The sequence below is a fragment of the Neopsephotus bourkii genome, unplaced genomic scaffold (assembly GCF_033783945.1).
Source record: "Neopsephotus bourkii isolate Nb327-2 ecotype Australia unplaced genomic scaffold, CSIRO-AGI_Nbou_v1 NB_1737, whole genome shotgun sequence".
Classification (NCBI taxonomy): domain Eukaryota; kingdom Metazoa; phylum Chordata; class Aves; order Psittaciformes; family Psittacidae; genus Neopsephotus; species Neopsephotus bourkii.
This window is the reverse complement of record NW_026902211.1, coordinates 853,730-873,811: the sequence shown is the minus strand read 5'-3', so window position 1 is coordinate 873,811 and position 20,082 is coordinate 853,730. Positions and strand designations below refer to the sequence as shown.

At 43.9% G+C, this 20,082-nt stretch overlaps 1 protein-coding gene across 9 annotated transcripts in view; it reads left to right on the top strand.

Annotated features, from left to right (window-relative positions):
* PTPRT (protein tyrosine phosphatase receptor type T) overlaps positions 1-20,082 on the top strand; it is a 548,712-nt gene that overhangs the window by 56,461 nt on the left and 472,169 nt on the right. For all 9 annotated transcript variants that reach the window (XR_009728966.1, XM_061376782.1, XM_061376778.1 and 6 more), the window contains exons 2-5: positions 4,406-4,677; positions 10,697-10,778; positions 14,231-14,346; positions 17,558-17,732. Coding sequence is in view for 8 of the 9 variants with exons in the window: in XM_061376782.1 (XP_061232766.1) it covers positions 4,406-4,677; positions 10,697-10,778; positions 14,231-14,346; positions 17,558-17,732 (645 nt within the window). In the remaining variant the exon portion in view is untranslated. The remainder of the gene's footprint in view (positions 1-4,405; positions 4,678-10,696; positions 10,779-14,230; positions 14,347-17,557; positions 17,733-20,082) is intronic.

Genomic DNA, 20,082 nt, shown 5'->3' with positions numbered 1-20,082 from the left:
GGCCCCGGGGGGCCCTGGCTCCCCCTGCCAGGGGCCCTGGTGGGGGCCAGGCTGGTCCTGGGCAGGCCCCAAGGACAGCGGCAGCCCCCGGAGAGGGGGTAAAGCGCGGGTCGCGATCGGTCGCCGCATGGCCAGAGCATCGGAGCTCAAACCAGACACTTCCATTGCCATTGGCCGGTGGAGGGGAAACCTCTCTGTTGGGAGAAGCAGAGAGAGGTGCTGGGGTGAGAAACTGGCAGGCCGAGGCGGCTGGGGGTTACCTGTGGGGCAGGAGCCCCGGGAGGAGCGGGAGCTGCTGCTGTACCTGCCATGACCGTGGGTCAGTGTCAGTTGGGCTCGGGCCAGCGGCCCCTCCCCAGCAGGACCCACCCAGCTTTCCACCAATCCCGGCTGCTGCAGCAGCCGCGCGCCCGACGGAGCCCGACAGCTTCCCCTGGCCGTGCTTTCCTCCCCTGCTGGGGATTCCCTGCCCTAAATCACGGTTTCCCAGCCCGCAATGGTCTCCCATCCCAGTGATGTTTCTTAGGGCCGTGTGTGCTTCCCAGTCTTGCTGGGGTGGCGCTGGGAAGGGGCCTTGTGGCACTTTTGGGCTGTTCTTGTCCTCGCCCCTCTCTGGTGTGGGCCAGAGCTCAGTCTCGCTCGCTCTCAGGACAGCTTGACCCTCCCTGCATGGCGTCTTTGCTGGCTCTTGTCACCCTGTCACTGGGGCTTGGGACCCTGGCTGGTGGGACCCATAGGGCACGTTATGGAGCTTCCCTGCCCCCTAACTATGAGGTCAGCCAGTCTTGATAGTGTTAATGTGTATATATGTGTGTGTATATACATATATATCTATCCGCACATGCATATCTCTATGTGCAACTACATATATATATAGCTACCCATGTATATGTACTTATAGGTCTTCCCCATCTTTCTCTTTATGGAGTTATCCATAGAGTTCTCGGAACTGTTTTTGAGTCAAGTTTAGAAATTTTTTTCTTCACAGCAGATCTGTAAGTAATGTTAGTGGTGGCAGGAGCTGTGTCAGCTGTCAGTGAAACCCTTCCATTTCATGACTGGGAATCCTGTGTCCCTCTGCGGTTTGCATCACTGTTCCTAGTCATTCTTTTCTGCTTCCTGTGGCAATGTCTCTGCAGTAAGCAGAGGATGGGAGATGGTTTCTGAAGTGTTCCAGTGACCTGCTTTACCTCTTCTGCTTGCTCTTCTTTGAGCAGAGACTGTTTTTGTCATTTCTTGCTCCTTCCTAGATCCAGAGGAGCTGTTTCACAGTGGTTTGTTTGGACATACGTGGTCCTTCTATCTTCAATGACTTGATTTGCTTGGTACAGTATTTGCAGACAAAAGAGAAGAGTAAACTTGCCTCAATAAGGCTGAGGCACAGGTTTTAGTTAGAGCCACATCCCTGGTTTCTCTCCCAGTGTTTTTTAGCTTTCTAAAGCAACTGAAGACCTGACAGTATGGGATCAGCTTGGCAGCAGTCCTGTTTGCCACCAGCTGTTTGTAATAGATAGTCCCCTAAGCCATGTTTTTCTTGTCTTGGAGCAGGATTTCTAGTGACATTTTGAAGCACTTTCTGAGGCTGGGTATGTTCTTCTGAGGTGTCACTTCATGGGGTTTCTGCCTATCTTTCTGAGCAGTTTTCAGTGAGATGTGACCTTTGAGAGCTCTGTGTTTATATTGTGCTGCTGGGCACAGTACCTGTATGAATACCCTCTGCTGTTCCTTGCCTGCTTTCAGCTCACCCGCTCCCTTCAGTGTTGTTTCTGGGCAGCCCTGGCTCCTGACCTGCCAGCTCCTGACTGCTCGGAGGTTTTTGGGTGTCAGGGCCATCCTGCCTCCTCCCTGGCTCCCCATGCTGGCTGCTGTGGGCTACACTTGAGCAAAGACACTGCTGTCAGTGAGCTTTCTGGTATGAGGAAGAGCACAAGAGGAAAGACAGGCTTCAGTGGCAAAGCTGATTTGAGTAGGAGCTTTATGGCCGGAGGTGGGGCTTGGCTGAGGGTTTGTCATCCACTGCCAGGGATGGGGGAACCACAGCTTCTCTGAGCACCCTGTGCCAGCGCCTCAGCACCCTCCCAGGGAAGAGCTTCTGCCTAAGAGCTCAGCTCAGTCTCCCCTTGGGCAGGTTCAAGCCATTCCCCTTGTCCTGTCCCTACAGGCCCTTGTCCCAAGCCCCTCTCCAGCTTTCCTGCAGCCCCTTTAGGCACTGGAGCTGCTCTAAGGTCTCTCCTTCAGGAGCCTTCTCTTCTCCAGGCGGACCCAGCCCAGGTCTCTCAGCTGGCTCCAGAGCAGAGCTGCTCCAGCTCTTGCAGCATCTCCATGGCCTCCTCTGGGTTGACTCCAACAGCTCCATGTCCCTCTTGTGTTGCTGCCCCAGAATAGAATAGTTCTTACAACTGTTCTTGCATAATTTGTAAGGGAAGATCAGGTAGACTGTGTGTGCTGACGGAGATTGTTAAAGGAAGTGTCACAGTTACTTTTAGAATCCAGGCTGTCTAACATTTTCAGCCTTAACTGTCTGCTTGTGCTTCCTCTTCAAACCTCATCAGTTACACTTTCTGATAATCAGTTATGTTGGGTCAGAGAAAGAGAATCCAAATTCCAGTGTCTCTGCGTTTCTGTTTACCTGGGTAGGTTTTAAGATTAACATGTTCTTGCTGAAGAAGGAGATTTTGTGGTTGATGGGGAGCAGAATTGTATTAGCAGTGAAATGTGCCAAGACCCCATGTTACGGACTTTGATTATTAGCGAGATACTAAGAAGTTTGGATTCAGCTCTTACATTTCTTGAAGTCCTTGCTGTGAGTCTGGATTTTTTTATTTCGGGCCATTGTGATTTCAGCATATCAAAATGATGTCATCTTGCCTCTCAGTTTTCCTGTTTCTTCTTCTTCTCCTTCACCCTCTTCCTTGCATTTGGTGTGATTTTCCCAGGGCCTCTTGAGTTTGTGTTTTCTTTTTCTTTGAAAGATTGCCTTCCTTCTGCATCCATGCTTTTCAGTGCTTTACAAAACACCCATCTATCACAGAAACACAAGGGAAAAAAACATTTTTGTAGGAGCAAGTTTCTGGTTTCTGTTGATATAGTTTAGAGTATCTGGCTGTTCACTGCTCAGAATTGATCAAAATGGTTATCCGGCTCCTCACAGTGTCACCCTGCTGGAATAGGGAAGTCAATAGGTTAGGAGTGAGGCAGGGCTTTTCAAACTCAATCTTCTGGGAGCTGCAAGAGGCCAGCAAAGAAATACATCAGCAGCAGCATCAGAACCAGCATGTGGAGAGGGCTGTGTTTGATTAAAAATTATCATGCCTGGCTGCTGACACACAAATTCCTCCCAGTCTTGGTATTTTCTTTAGCTTTCTCCAAGGGTGAGTGTCTGTGCACACGTAAAGGAGAGCCTTTCAGCAGAATTGAATCAAATAACTCATAATGTTTTGCTTTATTGCTAGCATTTGTCACCTTGATGCATCTGCAAAGACATGAGTCGAGACACAATGTGCTATGAAATAACGGCTTGATGAGTCAAAATGTCAGTTCAACATCAAGTGCCATGGTTAATACAGTGCAAGCTTCCAGGTTAACAAACTCATAAATTGCCTTAGTATATATTTCCTTCCCTAAATTCAGCCTGCTCTTCCTTCCTAGAAGAGTAATTGTCTTCGTTACATTAGTTCTAGTCAAGGTATTGCTGATGCTTGCAAGCCTCGTGCATTTGGGCTCCTAACATGGTTTGGTCTTCTTTTTAACACATTTTAACTTTTCTAAGTTTCTAGTGCCAAGGTATATGGATTGGCTTGAAAGAGGAAAGGGCCATGTAGGCAGACAACAGCTGTGAATTGGGTCCCTTTGTGGTACTAGTTCTTTATTGAATGTGCTGTTGGGTATGGCAGGAGAGTCTTGCTGCTGCTGCATTGTCACTGTGCTGCTGGTTACAGGGCCTGTTTTATCACAGGTTATAAAATCATATATGAAAACCCAGTATTTTTATTTTTATTTTTGAAGTTATCTAATTAAAGTGCTTTTAGTTGGTCCACAATCTGTTTGTGTGCATATACACCTGAAATTTTAATACCCTTTCTTTCTGTTACCTAACAATGAGCATAGAACACTTAGTTTGAGCTCTTCAGATGGCTGTTTTGTTTTCTGGTTTCTAAGGGAATCACTGACTTTCCTATTGAAACTGTTTTTCACAGAATCCCAGCCTGGTTTGGGTTGAAGGGACCTTAAAGCTCCTCCAGCTCCAACCCCCTGCCACAGGCAGGGACACCTTCCTCTAGAGCAGCTTGCTCCAAGCCCTGTCCAAGCTGGCTTTTAGCACTGCCTGGCTGGAGCAGCCACAGCTTCTTTTCTACTGCAGAAGCCAGGTAAAACCACTCCTCCTTCTCTTTCTGCTCTTTTATAGGCTCCTTCATGATGGTGAACAGCTCTGGGCGAGCATCTGGACAGAAAGCTCACCTGCTCTTGCCTACACTGAAGGAAAATGACACCCACTGCATTGACTTCCACTATTACCTGTCCAGCCGAGACCGTTCGAGTCCTGGCTCTCTGAACGTCTATGTGAAGGTGAATGGAGGACCACAGGGCAATCCCATATGGAATGTCTCGGGGGTTGTTACAGAAGGATGGGTGAAAGCAGAACTTGCCATCAGTACGTTCTGGCCACATTTTTATCAGGTATGAGTTTGGAATGTTTTTCCTTAGCACGTTTGGCTCAGTATGAGCTAAGCTATTGTTAGCAATGGATATTCTGAAAATCATTTACCTCTTGCTCTCCTTCCCCACTCTCAAGTCTGACAGCAACTTTGCTATCATTGTTTTAGTTTTAATTAGGTAAATTGTTCACAATGGACTCACATACTAGGTCTGGAACATGTGTGGCAGGGGGGTTGGAACTGGATGAGATTTAAGGTCCCTACCAGCCCAAATCAGTCTGTGATTTTATGAATAAGATACCGGTGTGAGAGTGGGATTAGGATAGAACAAACTATGAAAAGTCCACAAATAGTCTGTGGATAGGAAACAGCAGGTAGAAATGCTTGCTTTTGTTTTTTCTTTATTTACTTCTAATAACTGTGTTGCAGGTCTGTAAAATCAGAGCTGAAGTACAATGTTTTCATGTTCTACGTCTGGAAAAGAGTTGGGGGTAGCAGCAGCATATATAGAACCACACTGTGCAGGGTGAGAGGGAGGGATAAAGGGATTTAAACGGGTGAAAGGGGTCTTTTAAGGGCTGTGCGCAACTTGGCCCTTGTTCTGAAATCATAGCAAAATGCTTATACTCCATTCAGATTAACATGAACCTCATCATGAACCAGAATTTGCTTCATAGTAGGTGCTCCACAGCGGTAACAGGAATGAGCTTTCACCCAGGTAATCAGTGCTTTAAAAACCTGGAAGAGACAGTCTGACCTCACTCCATGAGAGCTCCTGTCCTTAGCAATGCCAATAGCAGATTGCCTGAACCTGCCTTACTTCTTTTGCAAGTCCTTTTGCAGGTCAAGTTTGCTTTTCCGGAGCAAAAAAATCCTTTAAATCAAACAAGATTCTTTTCACTGGGGTGTAAAATGAACAGATTGGAGGCAGCAGCAGGTGCTCAGGAGTAATTCCTCCCTAGAAATGCAAGGGTTTTCTGTTTTACTTTTTGCTGAAGAGGGTAATGTTTCCTTCTGATTATATTTGTATTCTTTCTCCTTAAGTGTGGCTTTGAGATTGATCCCACTGTTACAGAGTCATAGAATGGTTTGGGTTGGGAAGGACCTTAAGATCATCCAGTTCCAACCTCCCTGCCATGGGCAGGGACCCCTTCCACTAGAGCAGCTTGCTCCAAGCCCCTGTGTCCAACCTGGCCTTGAACCATGCCACGGATGGGGCAGCCACAGCTTCTCTGGGCACCCTGTGCCAGCGCCTCAGCACCCTCACAGGGAAGAACTTCTGCCCAAGATCTATCCTGAACTTCCCTTGTTTCAGTTTGAACCCGTTATCCCTTGTCCTGTCACTCCAGTCACTCATGAAGCGTCCCTCCCCAGCATCCTTGTCACCCCCTTCAGATACTGGAAGGCTGCTCTGAGGTCTCCACGCAGCTTCTCTTCTCCAGGCTGAACAGTCCCAACTTTCTCAGCCTGTCTTCATACAGGAGGTGCTCCAGCCCCTGATAATTCTTGTGGCCTCCTCTGGACTTGTTTCAACAGGTCTGTGTCCTTCTAAAGGTGGGAACACCAGAACTGCACAGTGGTTTATTAGAGTTATGAGGAATCTAATTGACTGGCCTATCCTTGGTCCCTGATTTCATAAACTGCTTCTGTTGATAGTCTGCTCTCCTGTGAGTTTTTACATTTAACCAAGGTTAAAAAAAGAAAAAGAAAACTGTAAGTTTGCAAAGGTGAGGAGGAAAACACAGTGAAGGACTTAGTCAAAATTCCTGTTATTTGGCAGCCTTCAGTGATACTTAAGACTGAGGGAGTCTGGAGGTACAGGTTGACACAAGCCTGGGTGTGCTGTTTGCTAGGTAGTGTTCTGTTTCACACTTCCACTCTAGGATGTACCATCAGAACATTGTCAGCTTTAAATGAAAATTGTGTGCCTGGAGAAATCTTTGAATGCAAAAAGGTCTGAAAGCATGGTCTGTGTTATCAAAAGCACCAGGGAACACTAGGCAACACAGGAAAGCAAAACGTGGGTCGTTCTCTTAATGTACAGAAACCACCATCTTGAATTGCAGAGTGCATAAAAAACCTAGTCAGGCAAAAACTGCCTGCCCTGAGTCTGAGGCTTCCACACCTACTTTGGTCTTTGAAGATGGGACTAGTGGAATACTAGTAACTAGTTGCCAGAGTTCATGTTTTGGGGCTGGTAGTTCTGTGCAAGGGTCACAGGAGTCATCTAGATCCAAAAGCACTCTGCTGAGCTATAAGTGGTGGTGGTGGTGGAGATTTATGATGTCTGCCCTGGAGTTACTCGTACGTGGATTCCCAGCCTGCAGATGTTCTGAGAGTAGTGAGAAAAAGCTGTAATAGTTCATGGAGAAAGGTAATACATGTAATCTTGAGTTACTGCTTGCCATAAGGATGAGCTTGGTCCCAGAATGCACCAAGGGCAGTGCAGGAGTCTGCCTGGAAGAGGTTTTTTGATGTATAGCAAGGAAAGTTATTGATCCATGCCTGAAGAAAACTGTTGTACCACAACAGATGAGCCAGGCTAACACAGGCGCTGTTGGTATAGAGCAGCAGTGAAGTGTAGGATTATTTATTGGGAAGGAAACATGAAATGACTTTGTATTTCCAGGTCTGCCAAGCATTTAAGAATGTTTTTTCAGAGTAAAGATTTGTATTTTTTCATCTGTATTAAATTTTGGGAAGTTTCTTAAATGTAAAGCATTGTTAAAGGCCCGTGTCTCAACCATTGCACTGCATTTCCAGCGGAAGGTAAAAGGATATGAGAGATACTCAGTGTGAAATTTGCAGAGCTGAGCCTCATCAGCCTTTATTCCTGCCTCAGGAAATTCCTCCTCAGTTCTCAGGAAAACCTGGATGTTCCCGTGCTTTTCTTGCTTTGGTAGGGCTGAGATGCTGCAAGATACAGACAAAGACAACATGGATGTTTGAACTGGGAAATAACAGGAATATCCATGTGTAAAGCAGAATAGATAATAGCTTAGTCTGTCAGAACAATGCTGTGAGGCTTGAGAGGATCCTCCACCCTTCCCAGTGGATTCTGCACCAGTGTGCATGGGTTTTGTAGGAGCTGACTCTGTTACCAGTATAAGTTGTATTGTGCTGCATTGAAGACTGAATATGTAATCAACAAAGGCAGTTCTCTGTGTATCGGTGCTTCCAGTTGCCATGCACTAAATGCCAATGTCTTGGAGAACTTTTCTTTCAAAGCTCTTGGCTTGCAGCAAATTGGGATTTAGTTCATTGTGGCTTTATAGCTTCTTGGTAACACAAAACGAAAAGAGATTTTGCAGCTGTAATGTTGCACTGGAATTGAAGGCTGAAGGGAGCTGCAGTTCCTTCCATGCCCTCCTCAGGAAGTGTAATTTTTGTCATGAATGACATCTCATTTCTAAAATTATTATAATTTCCATAATAAGGGCTTGCATTATACCTTTATACACTCCCTCAAAAGCATATTAAGAGCCTTGATAACAAAACACTTAGGTGTTTTTATTGTTACTATTTTGTCTTTCAGAGACTCGCTTCCTCCTATTGTTCCTTGGGCAATTGTTCCTTCCTGGTTTTTGTCCACCCTCCTCTGGAGTAGAACTTTGTTTCTATGTATTTAAGCATTTCATCTTTTCTTAGTTTATAACTTTGCCTGTTAAATTTTGTGTTCTACCTGGTTTTATGATGTCTTTTTTCCTAATGGGTGCATTTCTGAACATCTCACATTTGGATGCGTTCTGAATTAGAGAAGCAGACCTTAGGAAGTCATGGAAACATGAACAGAAACTGCACTCTGGAAGCCCAAATGCGAAGCTAAATGATTGAGGGCAGTTCTGTACTTGCAAAGGACATGCTGCTCACTTTCATAACCAGGGTGTGCAGTGACCAGCTTTTGGGCAGCTGAATCTTTTCCTGGTTTATATCTGATGAAGGAACTTAAGAAGAGGCTACACAGTGACAGGCTGGGGATACCAGCTTTCAGTTACAGTGAAAGTAAGTGTTGAAAACTGGCTTTAAGTAGTTAACTTCTTGTTCAAGTGATGAATATTAGAGGTTACAAATTACTGAAGGATTTTCTTACGTGACACGAGTATCTGCACTGGAATCCTGCTCTGATAGAGGTAACAGTGCCAGCTGAACATGTTAATTCACTCTGTCCTTGCGAACATTATTGTATACTCATGCATACATGAGCAGTTTAGAACAGTGTGAACATTACTCTGGGAAGAGGGAATGAAACTGAGGACATGTTTCAAGTGCAGAGGATGGCATCCGTTATGTCTCCATCCATTAATTCTTTTTCAGAGTAGTAACGGATTCCTTTGGGAGGAGAATCACTGAGAGGTAGTACCACCAGCACATTAAATAACCAGGCTGCAGTTTTCAGTTTTCTCTTGAAGTTCAATATTTCTAAATTTCCCTTTTCCTCATAGGATCACAGGATAGCTCAAGTTGGAAGGGATCCATAGGGATCATTGAGTCCAATTCCCTGTTCCTTTGCAGGACTATGAGTAGTCCAGATCATGTGTGAACTCTCGCCAGCTCAGTGCCCTGACCACTGTGTTGGAGGTTACAAATTAGGGAAAGATTTTCTTCTATGAAACAGGTAGCCCGGGGGGCATGTCCAGAGGCAGACCAGTGTCTCGGTGAAGAGCCTTTTCCTACTGAAAAGTTCCTATAGAACTTCCCCTGATGCAGTTTCATTCCATTTTATAGAATCACAGAATCCCAGCCTGGTTTGTGTTGGAAGGGACCTTAAAGCTCATCCAGTTCCAACCCCTGCCACGGGCAGGGACCCCTTCCACTAGAGCAGCTTGCTCCAAGCCCCTGTGTCCAACCTGGCCTTGAACACTGCCAGGGATGGGGCAGCCACAGCTTCTCTGGGCACCCTGTGCCAGCGCCTCAGCACCCTCACAGGGAAGAGCTTCTGCCTAATGTCTAATATAAATCTATCCTCTTTCAGTTTAAAACCATTGCCTCTTGTCCTGTCACTAGTCACCAGAGGGTAGCTCAGCACTTCCCTTCACTGCACCCTCTGAATAAGGTGTAGGCTGTGATTATATGTCCTAATATCCTTTAATTATTGATCAAACTGTGCATATTTAGTGCTATAACTGTGCATATTTAGTGCTGTTTTCTCCTGAACTTTTGGTTAGCTTATTTGTCAGTGGTTAACCTAATGATCTCTTTATCATTTGTTTAGGTTTTACTAGCACTGCTGACTCTGGGATAGCTTGTATATTTTTGGTAACAGGATAATTCAGGGCAGTTTTCCAGGTAAAATCACAAAGCCATAGGGAAGAATGAGATTTTGGTTCATGTGTAATTTAGTATCTGTCTATTCAGACGCAAACTAGTGGAACACTTTCATTGCCCAGCTACATACATAATATAGAAATTGCTAGTTAGTGTACCATTAATGTAGAGAAATACTACATGTGGGTTTTGTGAATATTCATTCTCAGACTGTGTTAGTTCAAGCCATGGAAAGGCAGAAACATCTTTATTATATCTTTAAGAATCCTATTTCATGACAGTAACTGGAACTCAGGATCAGCAATTGCTGATGATTTGCTTTCCAGTACTGAAGTGGTATGTGTGCCAAATGAAGATGTTCTCCAGGAGGATCCATTCAGGGGTTTTGACTCAATTGGAGTACATGTATAGCATTCTCCAGCATTCCTAGGCATACTAAGAACAAGGTGATTATCCACCTAATGTTCTTAGACTGGTGCTTAAAGTAAATGTAGGTGTGAATATACACAGTCTATTTTTTGCTCTTCCAAATGCAAGCAGCACATAGTTGCATAGTTGTCTCTAATCTTAATGAGTGTTGCTCTAACTTTTTTCTTTTCATATTGAACATATTTCCAGTCTTTGGTATACCTGTACAGACTGTATTGCCTGGTATCCCTTTGTTATTCCTGATGAAATGCCTTGAATGACTCAACCACTGGAATAAGAGCAGAACTTGGTGATTGGCCATGTGTATTTTTTCTTCTTAAGAAAAATTTTCTTGTTTTGTGTTTCAGGTGATATTTGAGTCTGTCTCTTTGAAAGGACACCCAGGGTACATAGCTGTGGATGAAGTCAGAGTTCTCGCCCATCCATGCAGTGAGCACTCTTTGTTTTTCTAACCATATCGGTGTGTTATTACCAAGCTTTACAGTCTAAAGGAGTGATTTACCCAATTTGGTCAGCACTAAAATGTCATCTTGCGTCCCTCTGAGGCACCTAAAGACAATCAGCTTTGTATAATTATCTAACTTAGCAAGTTGTTCAAGAGGCAAATGTGCTCTCAGGCTATAGCTAGCGCCAGGCCATCTGTGGAAGTCTTTTTTCCTCTCTTGTTATGAGAACATAAAATTGATTGTTTTATTATTTCTGAATCATATTGATGTAGAAAACAATTTGAAAAGCTTCTGATGATACCCTGTGTGGATAACTTCAGGAACAAATAGTTTCAGTATCTCCTTGGTAAAGGACATATCCTAAGGGTCTCTCAACAAAGGTTAAACCCACTCAGCCCATAAAGATATTATAACTAAATCTGAGTCAGACAATACACTTGCACAGGAGTAGAAACTAAAGCAGGTTCATTATAATGTTCAAAAATATTAATGCCATGTTTCCCCTACTGCAGCTGTAATAATACACTTAGATTTATAGTTTTTTTTCTATTTAAAGAACCTTGAGCCTCAGTCTTTTGAGTCTGAACTTGTTTGGTTTCTCTGTGCATCTACAGTGTGGCTTGAGGAATTTGTGTGTCTGTTTTGTGGATGTTATATCCAGTTTCTTCTAAAGATTTAATTTGTTTTAACAGCCTTTAGCAGCCACTCTCACTGGGTCATAGTTTTAGTCAGTCCATGACAGCTGCTCACACAAAAATTCATGGGTCATATCGATGGAGTGAAATCAACTGATTTTCTTGCAGTGAGGATTTCAGAGAACAGCTGCCACTCAATGTGACAGATATGGTTCTGCTCAAGTTTAACAGGACATCCCTGATAACTGCAGTATGGTTAATTGCTGCTTAACTGAATTAGATTTGTATTTACCATGTGCTCATTGCGCAGGCCTTTGGGTGTAGTTACTTCATTAAGAAATACTTAGAATCTGTATGAGCCAGATGTTCCTGATAACAGCAGCATCCAGACAGATCCCCTAAATGGTCTGTGTGTGTTCCAGAGCCTGTTGGGCAATGACCTCTAGCAGCCTTCCAGTATCTGAAGAGGGGCTATAGGGATGCTGGGGATGGACTATTCATTAGGGACTGTATTGATAGCACAAGGGGTAACAGGTTAAAACTTAAACAGGGGAAGTTTAGATTGGATATAAGGAAGAAGTTCTTTACTGTAAAGGTGCTGAGACACTGGAACGGGTTGCCCAGTGAGGTTGTGAATGCTCCATCCCTGGTGGTGTTCAAGGCCAGGTTGGACAGAGCCTTGGGTAGCATGGTTTAATGGGAGGTGTCCCTGCTCATGGCAGGGGGGTTGGAACTTGATGATCTTAAGGTCCTTTCCAACCCTAAGTATCCTATGATTCTATAACCAATCCCTTCACTTAGAGGCAGGCCAGTGTGGGGCAGAGCCTGGACAAGGTTTGGGATTTAAAACCAGAGACAGGATGCTCTGTTACACTCCTACTTAATTTAACTGAAGTATTCAAACTGGTTTTAAATCCATTTCTCCAAGTATATGCACTCTTAAAAATTAAGTGCATTCTTGGTGACTCAAACTAGAAGTGAGTCAAACAGTTAGCTACTCCGTTTTGAATTGTTTTGCAACCTGAAGCATACAGCACCCCGTACAAGCTGCAGGGTCTTTGTAAAGGCTTCTCCTGTCTGATATTTCAGTGTTGCTTTTGTGCTGAGCAATAACAGCCACCAGGATAAATGTCACCAGAGTGTGTTCCGTTGACTTGTACAAGCTTTTCCCCTCATACTTGTTTTGCAATTGTTAGAACTCAAGCCATGGGGACCATGGTACTCCTGATGACCCTCGTGGTTACTGAAATTACTGGTGTTATTCATTTCTGCTTTACCTTCAGAGATGACAGCACAGCAGGCAGACCTAAGTAGCAGCAAAACCACAATGAAGTGCCCCTAATGACACAGTAATGGAGACAAATAAGTATTTCACTGGTCTTGCCTTTTTTTCTGTCCTGGGAAGGAATGCAGTGCAGTATTGATTCTCATGATGCTAAATCACAGCAACTGTATGTGCAGTCACAGGCCAGCCCCGTGCTCTGGTCGAGGAGTCTGAAATTCATGTGGCTGCATTCACCCACTCCAAACAGCTCCATATGTGAAGCTGGCTTATATCTGCCCACACAAGCCTGCAGGCAGAAAGTACTAGAATTAGCCTGCAAATAGCATGTAGTTCATTCTGTCACCCAGAGGTAGTGTTCCAGTAAGCTTTGGTACCAATTGCTGATCCCCAGAGAGCATGATGGTACAGTCACCATCTTTCAGGAGGTGTCAGCAAGATGAGCATGTGGTGAATGGGATAGAGAAACTAGATATAAACATCTGGCGTAGCGTATTGGTCTGTGTTCTCTGTTCATGTTTCTGTAGTACACAAATACTTCTGTGTCAAGCTTACACACAGACACAGATGCCCAAATCCTTCTGAAGCTGTTTCGAAATAGAAAAATATGGGTTAGTGTCCTCTGAAGTGATTGAATTGGTGTCTGGTCATACGAGAAACGCAAAGATGAAGTTGAAAATCTCTGTCCTTTGGAGTCTCTTACGCTTCAGTGTGTCCTGCTTAATGGTTCCAAATGGTGCCCAGACTTTCTTCTGAAGCCCAGGAGGAACTAAGTTCATTTAAAAGTGTCAGATTCATTATTGCAAGCTTTTTTGTTTTCTTGTATGTTAATATACAGAGGTGAATGAGCCTGGTATTTGGTCAAAAAGAGAATCCTCTGCTCTGGTTGCTTTGTGAACAGATGTGCTTTTAATTTTAATATCAGTGGTTTAATATTGAATTAATACTGAATTTAGTATCAGAAAAACTCTGATATCTGCGATCTTAAAGTAATGCAGTGATTCAGTACTGTCAGATGAAAATTTCATTTAATACCTGATTTGGTATTAATGACACATTATTATTCTAAAGGTCTAGGATGTATTTGATAGTCAATAAAATTAAAAGGAAAAAAGACCCTTGGGAAAACTGTCTTTGGGTCAGTTGTGCTTGACAAGCTCAGGAGCGTTTGAGGGGTTTTTTGACCTTTTTTAGAAACATAACTTTCTTGAAGAAATTACTCAATTACTCTTTATAGCAAGCACTGAGAGACTGTGCTGATGCCCACAGACTTGTGATTTGATCTCAGTCTGTGCTTTTAGCTGTGCTAGAGCTCTCTATGGTCCCTCAGGCCATCCTCTGTCACGTCCATCATCCCCATCACTCTCAGTGAGCAGTTAAACACTGAAGGACAGCTTTATTTTACAAAATCCCTTTGTCCAGGATAGGCCATAGTGCTTTGCTGAGTGTTTGTATCTGTTGGTGTGACACAGCCCACCACTGTCTTGCTCTACCCTTGCAATACTTCTCTTTTGTTAGGAAAAGCACCTCATTTCCTCCGGCTGCAGAACGTGGAGGTGAACGTGGGACAGAATGCGACATTCCAGTGCATTGCTGGAGGGAAGTGGTCACAGCATGACAAGCTCTGGCTCCAGGTAATGTGCCTTTTTGTGGGTTTTTGGTTTGTTGGTTTGATTTTGGTTTATTTCTTTTTCCAAGTAAAATAAGTCAATGGAGAAAGACTGGGTGGTGGGGCAAAATCTTCTCATCAGGATCTTTTGAGAACTGCCTTGAACTGCTTCTAGGTGACAGTTTTAGGTGACAAAGTACAGAATTGTGATAGAGAGGATGGGAAAAATGGCCAGTGACAGCAAAAGTTAGGATTCAAATGAATGCTGATGTACCTGTAAGGAGGTCATAAAGCAGAAGAGACAGAACAAGTGGAATAGTTCTTCACTTCTGCTTTATTATGCAGTCTTCTTTCCTCTCACTCTCCAAAAACATCCTCAGCCCAGAGTCAGTGACAAAATGTCAAGAAGGAAACCTACTCTTAAGTTCGGAGATTGATCTCTGGCTGGTGAAACCAGGCAAAACCAGTTTGCAGCCACTGTTTTTCTCCAGTTTGCCTCAGCTGCATTGAGCGCAGATTGTTCCTTTTAGTCCCTCACTAAAAGGTCAAACCATTCCCTTTCTTGATATCTGTATTTTCACCCTGCTGGTTGGACTTCAAAGCATGGGTCCTGCTGTTCAGGTGGGTGTAGTAACAACTTTAAGAACTCATTTTCATTTCTAGAGTTAGAAACGAGACATACATCAAACTGGAATTGTGGAGTGCATGTTTCCTAGGAAAGGAAAAGATTACTTCTTCTGCCCTTTGAAGTGCTGTCATCTGTGAGTCCCAACATTGCCATGCACTATACATAGTGCTCTTGTAGAAGCTCTTAAAATAACTGAGCTCTTCACTGCTTCTAAACTTAGAGAGTCATGGAATGGTTTGTGTTGGGACCTTAAATTTCATCCATTTCCAACCTCCTGCCATGGGCAGGGACACCTTCCACTGGAGCAGCTTGCTCCAAGCCCCTGTGTCCAACCTGGCCTTGAACACTGCCAGGGAATGGGGCAGCCACAGCTTCTCTGGGCACCCTGTGCCAGCGCCTCAGCACCCTCACAGGGAAGAGCTTCTGCCTAAGAGCTCAGCTCAGTCTCCCCTCAGGCAGGTTCAAGCCATTCCCCTTGGCCTGTCACTTCTGTGCTGTTAAACACCTAACATAGAATCATAGAATTATAGAATAGTTAGGGTTGGAAAGGACCTTAAAATCATCAAGTTCCAACCCCCTCTGCCATGGGCAGGGACACCTCGCTCTAAACCATATCACCCAAGGCTCTGTCCAACCTGGCCTTGAACACTGCCAGGGATGGAGCATTCACAATCTCCTTGGGCAACCTATTCCAGCGCCTCACCACCCTAACAGGAAAGAATTTCCTCCTTATATCCAATCTAAACTTCCCCTGTTTAAGTTTTAACCCATTACCCCTTGTCTTACCACTACAGTCCCTAATAAAGAGTCCATCCCCAGCATCCCTATAGGCCCCTTTCAGATACTGGAAGGCTGCTATGAGGTCCACACGCAGCCTTCTCTTTTTCAGGCTGAACAGTCCCAACTTTCTCAGTCGATCTTCATATGGGAGTTGTTTCAGTCCCCTGATCATTCTCATGGCCTTGTTCCAACAGATCCATGTCCTTTTTATGTTGAGGACACCAGAACTGTACACAATACTCCAGGTGAGGTCTCACAAGAGCAGAATAAAGGGACAGGATCACCTCCTTCAACCTGCTGGTCACGCTCCTTTTGATGCAGCCCAGGATACGGTTGGCTTTCTGGGCTGCAAGTGCACACTGAAGCCGGCTCATGTTCATTTTCTCATCAACCAGCCCCCCCAAGTCAAACAAATCAAGAGGAGTCTCTTACTGGATGTACTGTACATGTACATAAATGTGTGCCAACATAAATCGTTCACCAGAATTTAATCCACAGCTTGGCGTGATGTGACTGATGTCTGACAACCCCATTTTTGTGACATCAGAGGCAGCCCAGAATGGCCTTCATTATGGTCTCTGTGGCATGTGTAGTCAAACAATTGAGAGCTTTTTCTCGAGCATTTTTATTGTCTTCAGACGTTTTAATAAACTTGAAAAATAACAATTTCAAATGTAGTTGAATTGCTGGGGGAGGAATCAGTTTACCTAATCACGAGAATGGAAAAGGCTTGAGCTGGAGAGGAAAGCAGTTGGCATTATGTAAAAAGGACTTGACAGGCACTTTAAGTGCACTCTTGTCACAGCTGTTCTCCTAAAAACTCCATTTTAATCTGAAGTTTATTAACCTGTGGTGTACTTTTAGCAGACACTGACATATATTTTTGGCTTATTCTTTATCCTTTTTTGCATTCTTTTAGTGAAATCTTTCTGCATTATGTCTAGGTATGTGTAAAAACACTTCTGACCTGAAGCAGTGCATGAACCTTTTCCTGTGAGAAGCAGGGGCTTGGGAGGAATTTGTTATTGTTGCTGCTGGAAACTTGTTTTCCATTCTCTAAAACTGAAGCACTTAATGAAAATAACATTGGAAACACCCCCAGAAACTCATTACTGGGAACTGGCAAAGCAGCACTGTGTTCTCCTTTGAAGCTCCTAATAAACTAGGCTAGCTGAGCAAGTTAGGTTTTTTTCATGTGAGGCACTTCTGTTTCTTTCTAGTTCTTCATCTGTCCTTTTTCCAGTTGGGAAAATGTAGGCTGGCATTGGCAGAGAGGAGTATTGGAGAAGGTTGAACATAAAAGGACGTCTGCTCATCCAGCCAATTTCTTTGAATTGATCCAGAGTCAAAGTTTTACATCTGAAAATGCCAAGTTTAGGAAATCTGGTCATTTGTAGCATTTTCCCAGGTGTACACAAGCCATTCAGTAGTTTTCTTTTCATATCCTAGCCAGGCTTCTAAATGTACTGAGTATAATTGCACAGTCTGAGCTCGCTCTCTCTAGCCTTTCAGTAAATAATAATGCATTAAATGCCCAAATATTACACAATCCCTGCCTGGTTTGTGTTGGAGGGGACCTTAAATCTTATCCACTTCCAACCCCTGCCTGCCACAGGCAGGGACACCTTCCACTAGAGCAGCTTGCTCCAAGCCATGTCCAACCTGGCCTTGAACACTGCCAGGGATGGGGCAGCCACAGCTTCTATGGGCACCCTGTGCCAGCGCCTCAGCATCCTCACTGGGAAGAAGGGTAATAAAAAATGAATCACACATGGGTGCCTGATCTGGGTGTCTTCATGACTTGCATTATCTTTGTCTGCCTTTGCAGCAATGGAATGGAAGGGACACAGCACTGATGGTCACTCGAGTGGTCAACCACAGGCGCTTTTCTGCCACGGTGAGCGTGGCTGATACCTCCCAGCGCAGCATCAGCAAGTACCGCTGCGTCATTCGCTCCGACGGTGGATCTGGAGTTTCCAATTATGCAGAATTAATAGTCAAAGGTAGGTTGCATTAAACCAGCCAGTTTATGCAAGATGAGTATTTTCTCCCAGATGGCAAATCTCTAGAAACCTGACAGCTTATTGGACCTTCTTCTTTCATTCATATTTAATTTAGGTGAGAAAAAAGGGTAAAAGTGACATGAATTTCAATCATTTTATCAAAAGGAATGTTTGAATTGAAGCTATGTCTGGATACAGCCCTCTTTGTAAGCTTTTGGTGTAGTGCATGGTAATTATGGATACTTTTACTGTAGTCAGCTAACAGTTTGGCTGTCAGTCAGCTTCATCTGCCTGCCTTTACAATACTTTATCAGGCATAAATCATCTTGTGATGGAGTATTGCACGTCAGAAGAGCCTGCTCAGGGCTGCTGGGAGTAAATGCTGGGATTGACTCTGCTGATGTCCTGAAGTACACAGTAGAACATCAGTAGTTCTTCAAGGATACTAGGGGCTTACCTTTGTTATTTACTGTGATTCAAGAGCTGATACTGTGCCTGACACATGCCAGATGTGTCTTAATCCTGCTTTTATATGGCATGGGTGAAGTGCTGTTCACTGAGCTGCTTTTCTCTTTTCTTTTTTAACGAACCCTGAGCTGCATCATGGGGACATTCAGTGACTCCTAGGTGGAGAGATCAGAAGGTGGCTCCGGAGACATAATGTATTTAGGGTGGGGATGATATGAAGTTAGAGGAGTTCAAAGTGTGGGATTGCTCATATTATAATTTCATTGATCTGTATGTTTCACTTCTGTGTGCAAATAGAGGGCTGCTGCAAAAATGAGATTTTTGTTCACTGTCCTGTTTCCTGCCAGCTTACTCTCTCATGTGGTGGTCAGTATGTTGATGCTTTTACAGTGCCTTGAATTTGTGTTGAAGAGTGTTGTGTGGTGCAGTTATTCAGACCACACAGATCACACTTCTGTTATATGCCAAGTGCTTTTAATTCCCACTTGGTAATCTTGCATCTTGTTCAAATCTGAAGAAATTAATTCATTCTCAGAATGGGACTGAGTTGCCAGGAATAGCATATCTAGTGTTGTATCATAGCTAAAGAGAGGGAAGGCAGTCTTCCAGAGCAGCCAAATATCAGCATATGCAAAGTTGAATAGGTGCCCAGCCCTTTCATGTTCATTGATATAAGAAGGGAAAAATCCCAGAAAGATAAGTTAGAACCATGAATAATGGTTGGATGCCCACCAGGAGAGACGTTGCTGGATTCACTGCCGGGTTACTCAGGCAGGCACCCAGCTACAAGAAATGTTAGTAGGGTGATTCAGTTATGGGAAGGTGCATCCTCCTTTCCTGGCTCTATGTAGGAAGCAGGTAAGGTTGGGTGGCTCAGTGGAGGTTACTTTGCTGCAGCAATGTGACATACTGGGATTGCATGGATGAGTGCTTCCAGAGCCTGACACTTGATTTTAGTGGGGATAATAGCAAATCTGTAATGCAGGCACATAGGCTGAGCTGAAAACAAACTGGAATTGTTTAATTCTGAAGAGGTGTTTATTGAATTACAATCATGTACTTGGGTATACATGAAATTAGGCTGTAATTGAAGTTTTGCTGAACTGAGAGTCCTGCCCCTAACCCGCTAAATCCAAGCTAATACTCAGCCTCTTATGTGCTTTTTCTCTTGATCAGCTGAACATCAAACCAAAGGGAGTTTCTTCAGCAGAGGTTAAGGTTAGAAGTGTGTCTGTGGATCTTTTTAATGTAAAGATCTGTTTGCTTCCCTGTGTGTGCAATCTTTTATTGTAGTATTGAGAAAGGAAAGATTAATTTATGTTGCTCTATATTGAATAATAAGATTTGGTAGACACAGAAAAAGAAGTTTTGCTTTGAAATACACATACTGCCTCAACCTAAATTGGAACAACAGAGACATATTTCAGCAAATGATCAGTTGAATTGAAAGCTGATCAATGAAATGAGACATCTACTTGCCGCCCCCCTTTCCCACCCCCAAGTCCTCCCCTTACATGTGTGTGTGAACATCTTTACTAAGGACAGTATCTTACTGTCAAGTAATTACTGAAGGCCTTATACTAAAGATCATCACTATGTTAGTTTCAAATCATTACAATCTATTGGGTGGCAGGAGATACATTGGTAGTGCTGTGAAAATGCTATTCTGTAGGCAGCTATTTGCTGTGTATGCTAATACCTCCCTGCTTCCTGACTCTGTTGCAAGGTTTGTATGAATGACAATACATTTGTTCTACTCTTTGCACTAGAATCATAATAGCCAAGCCAGAGAAACCTATCATTTCCATCTGTACACTTTACCATCCTTTGGTGCTCCAGTGAATGTAGGTCTTCCCTATTTGTTATCTCTCACCATTGCACA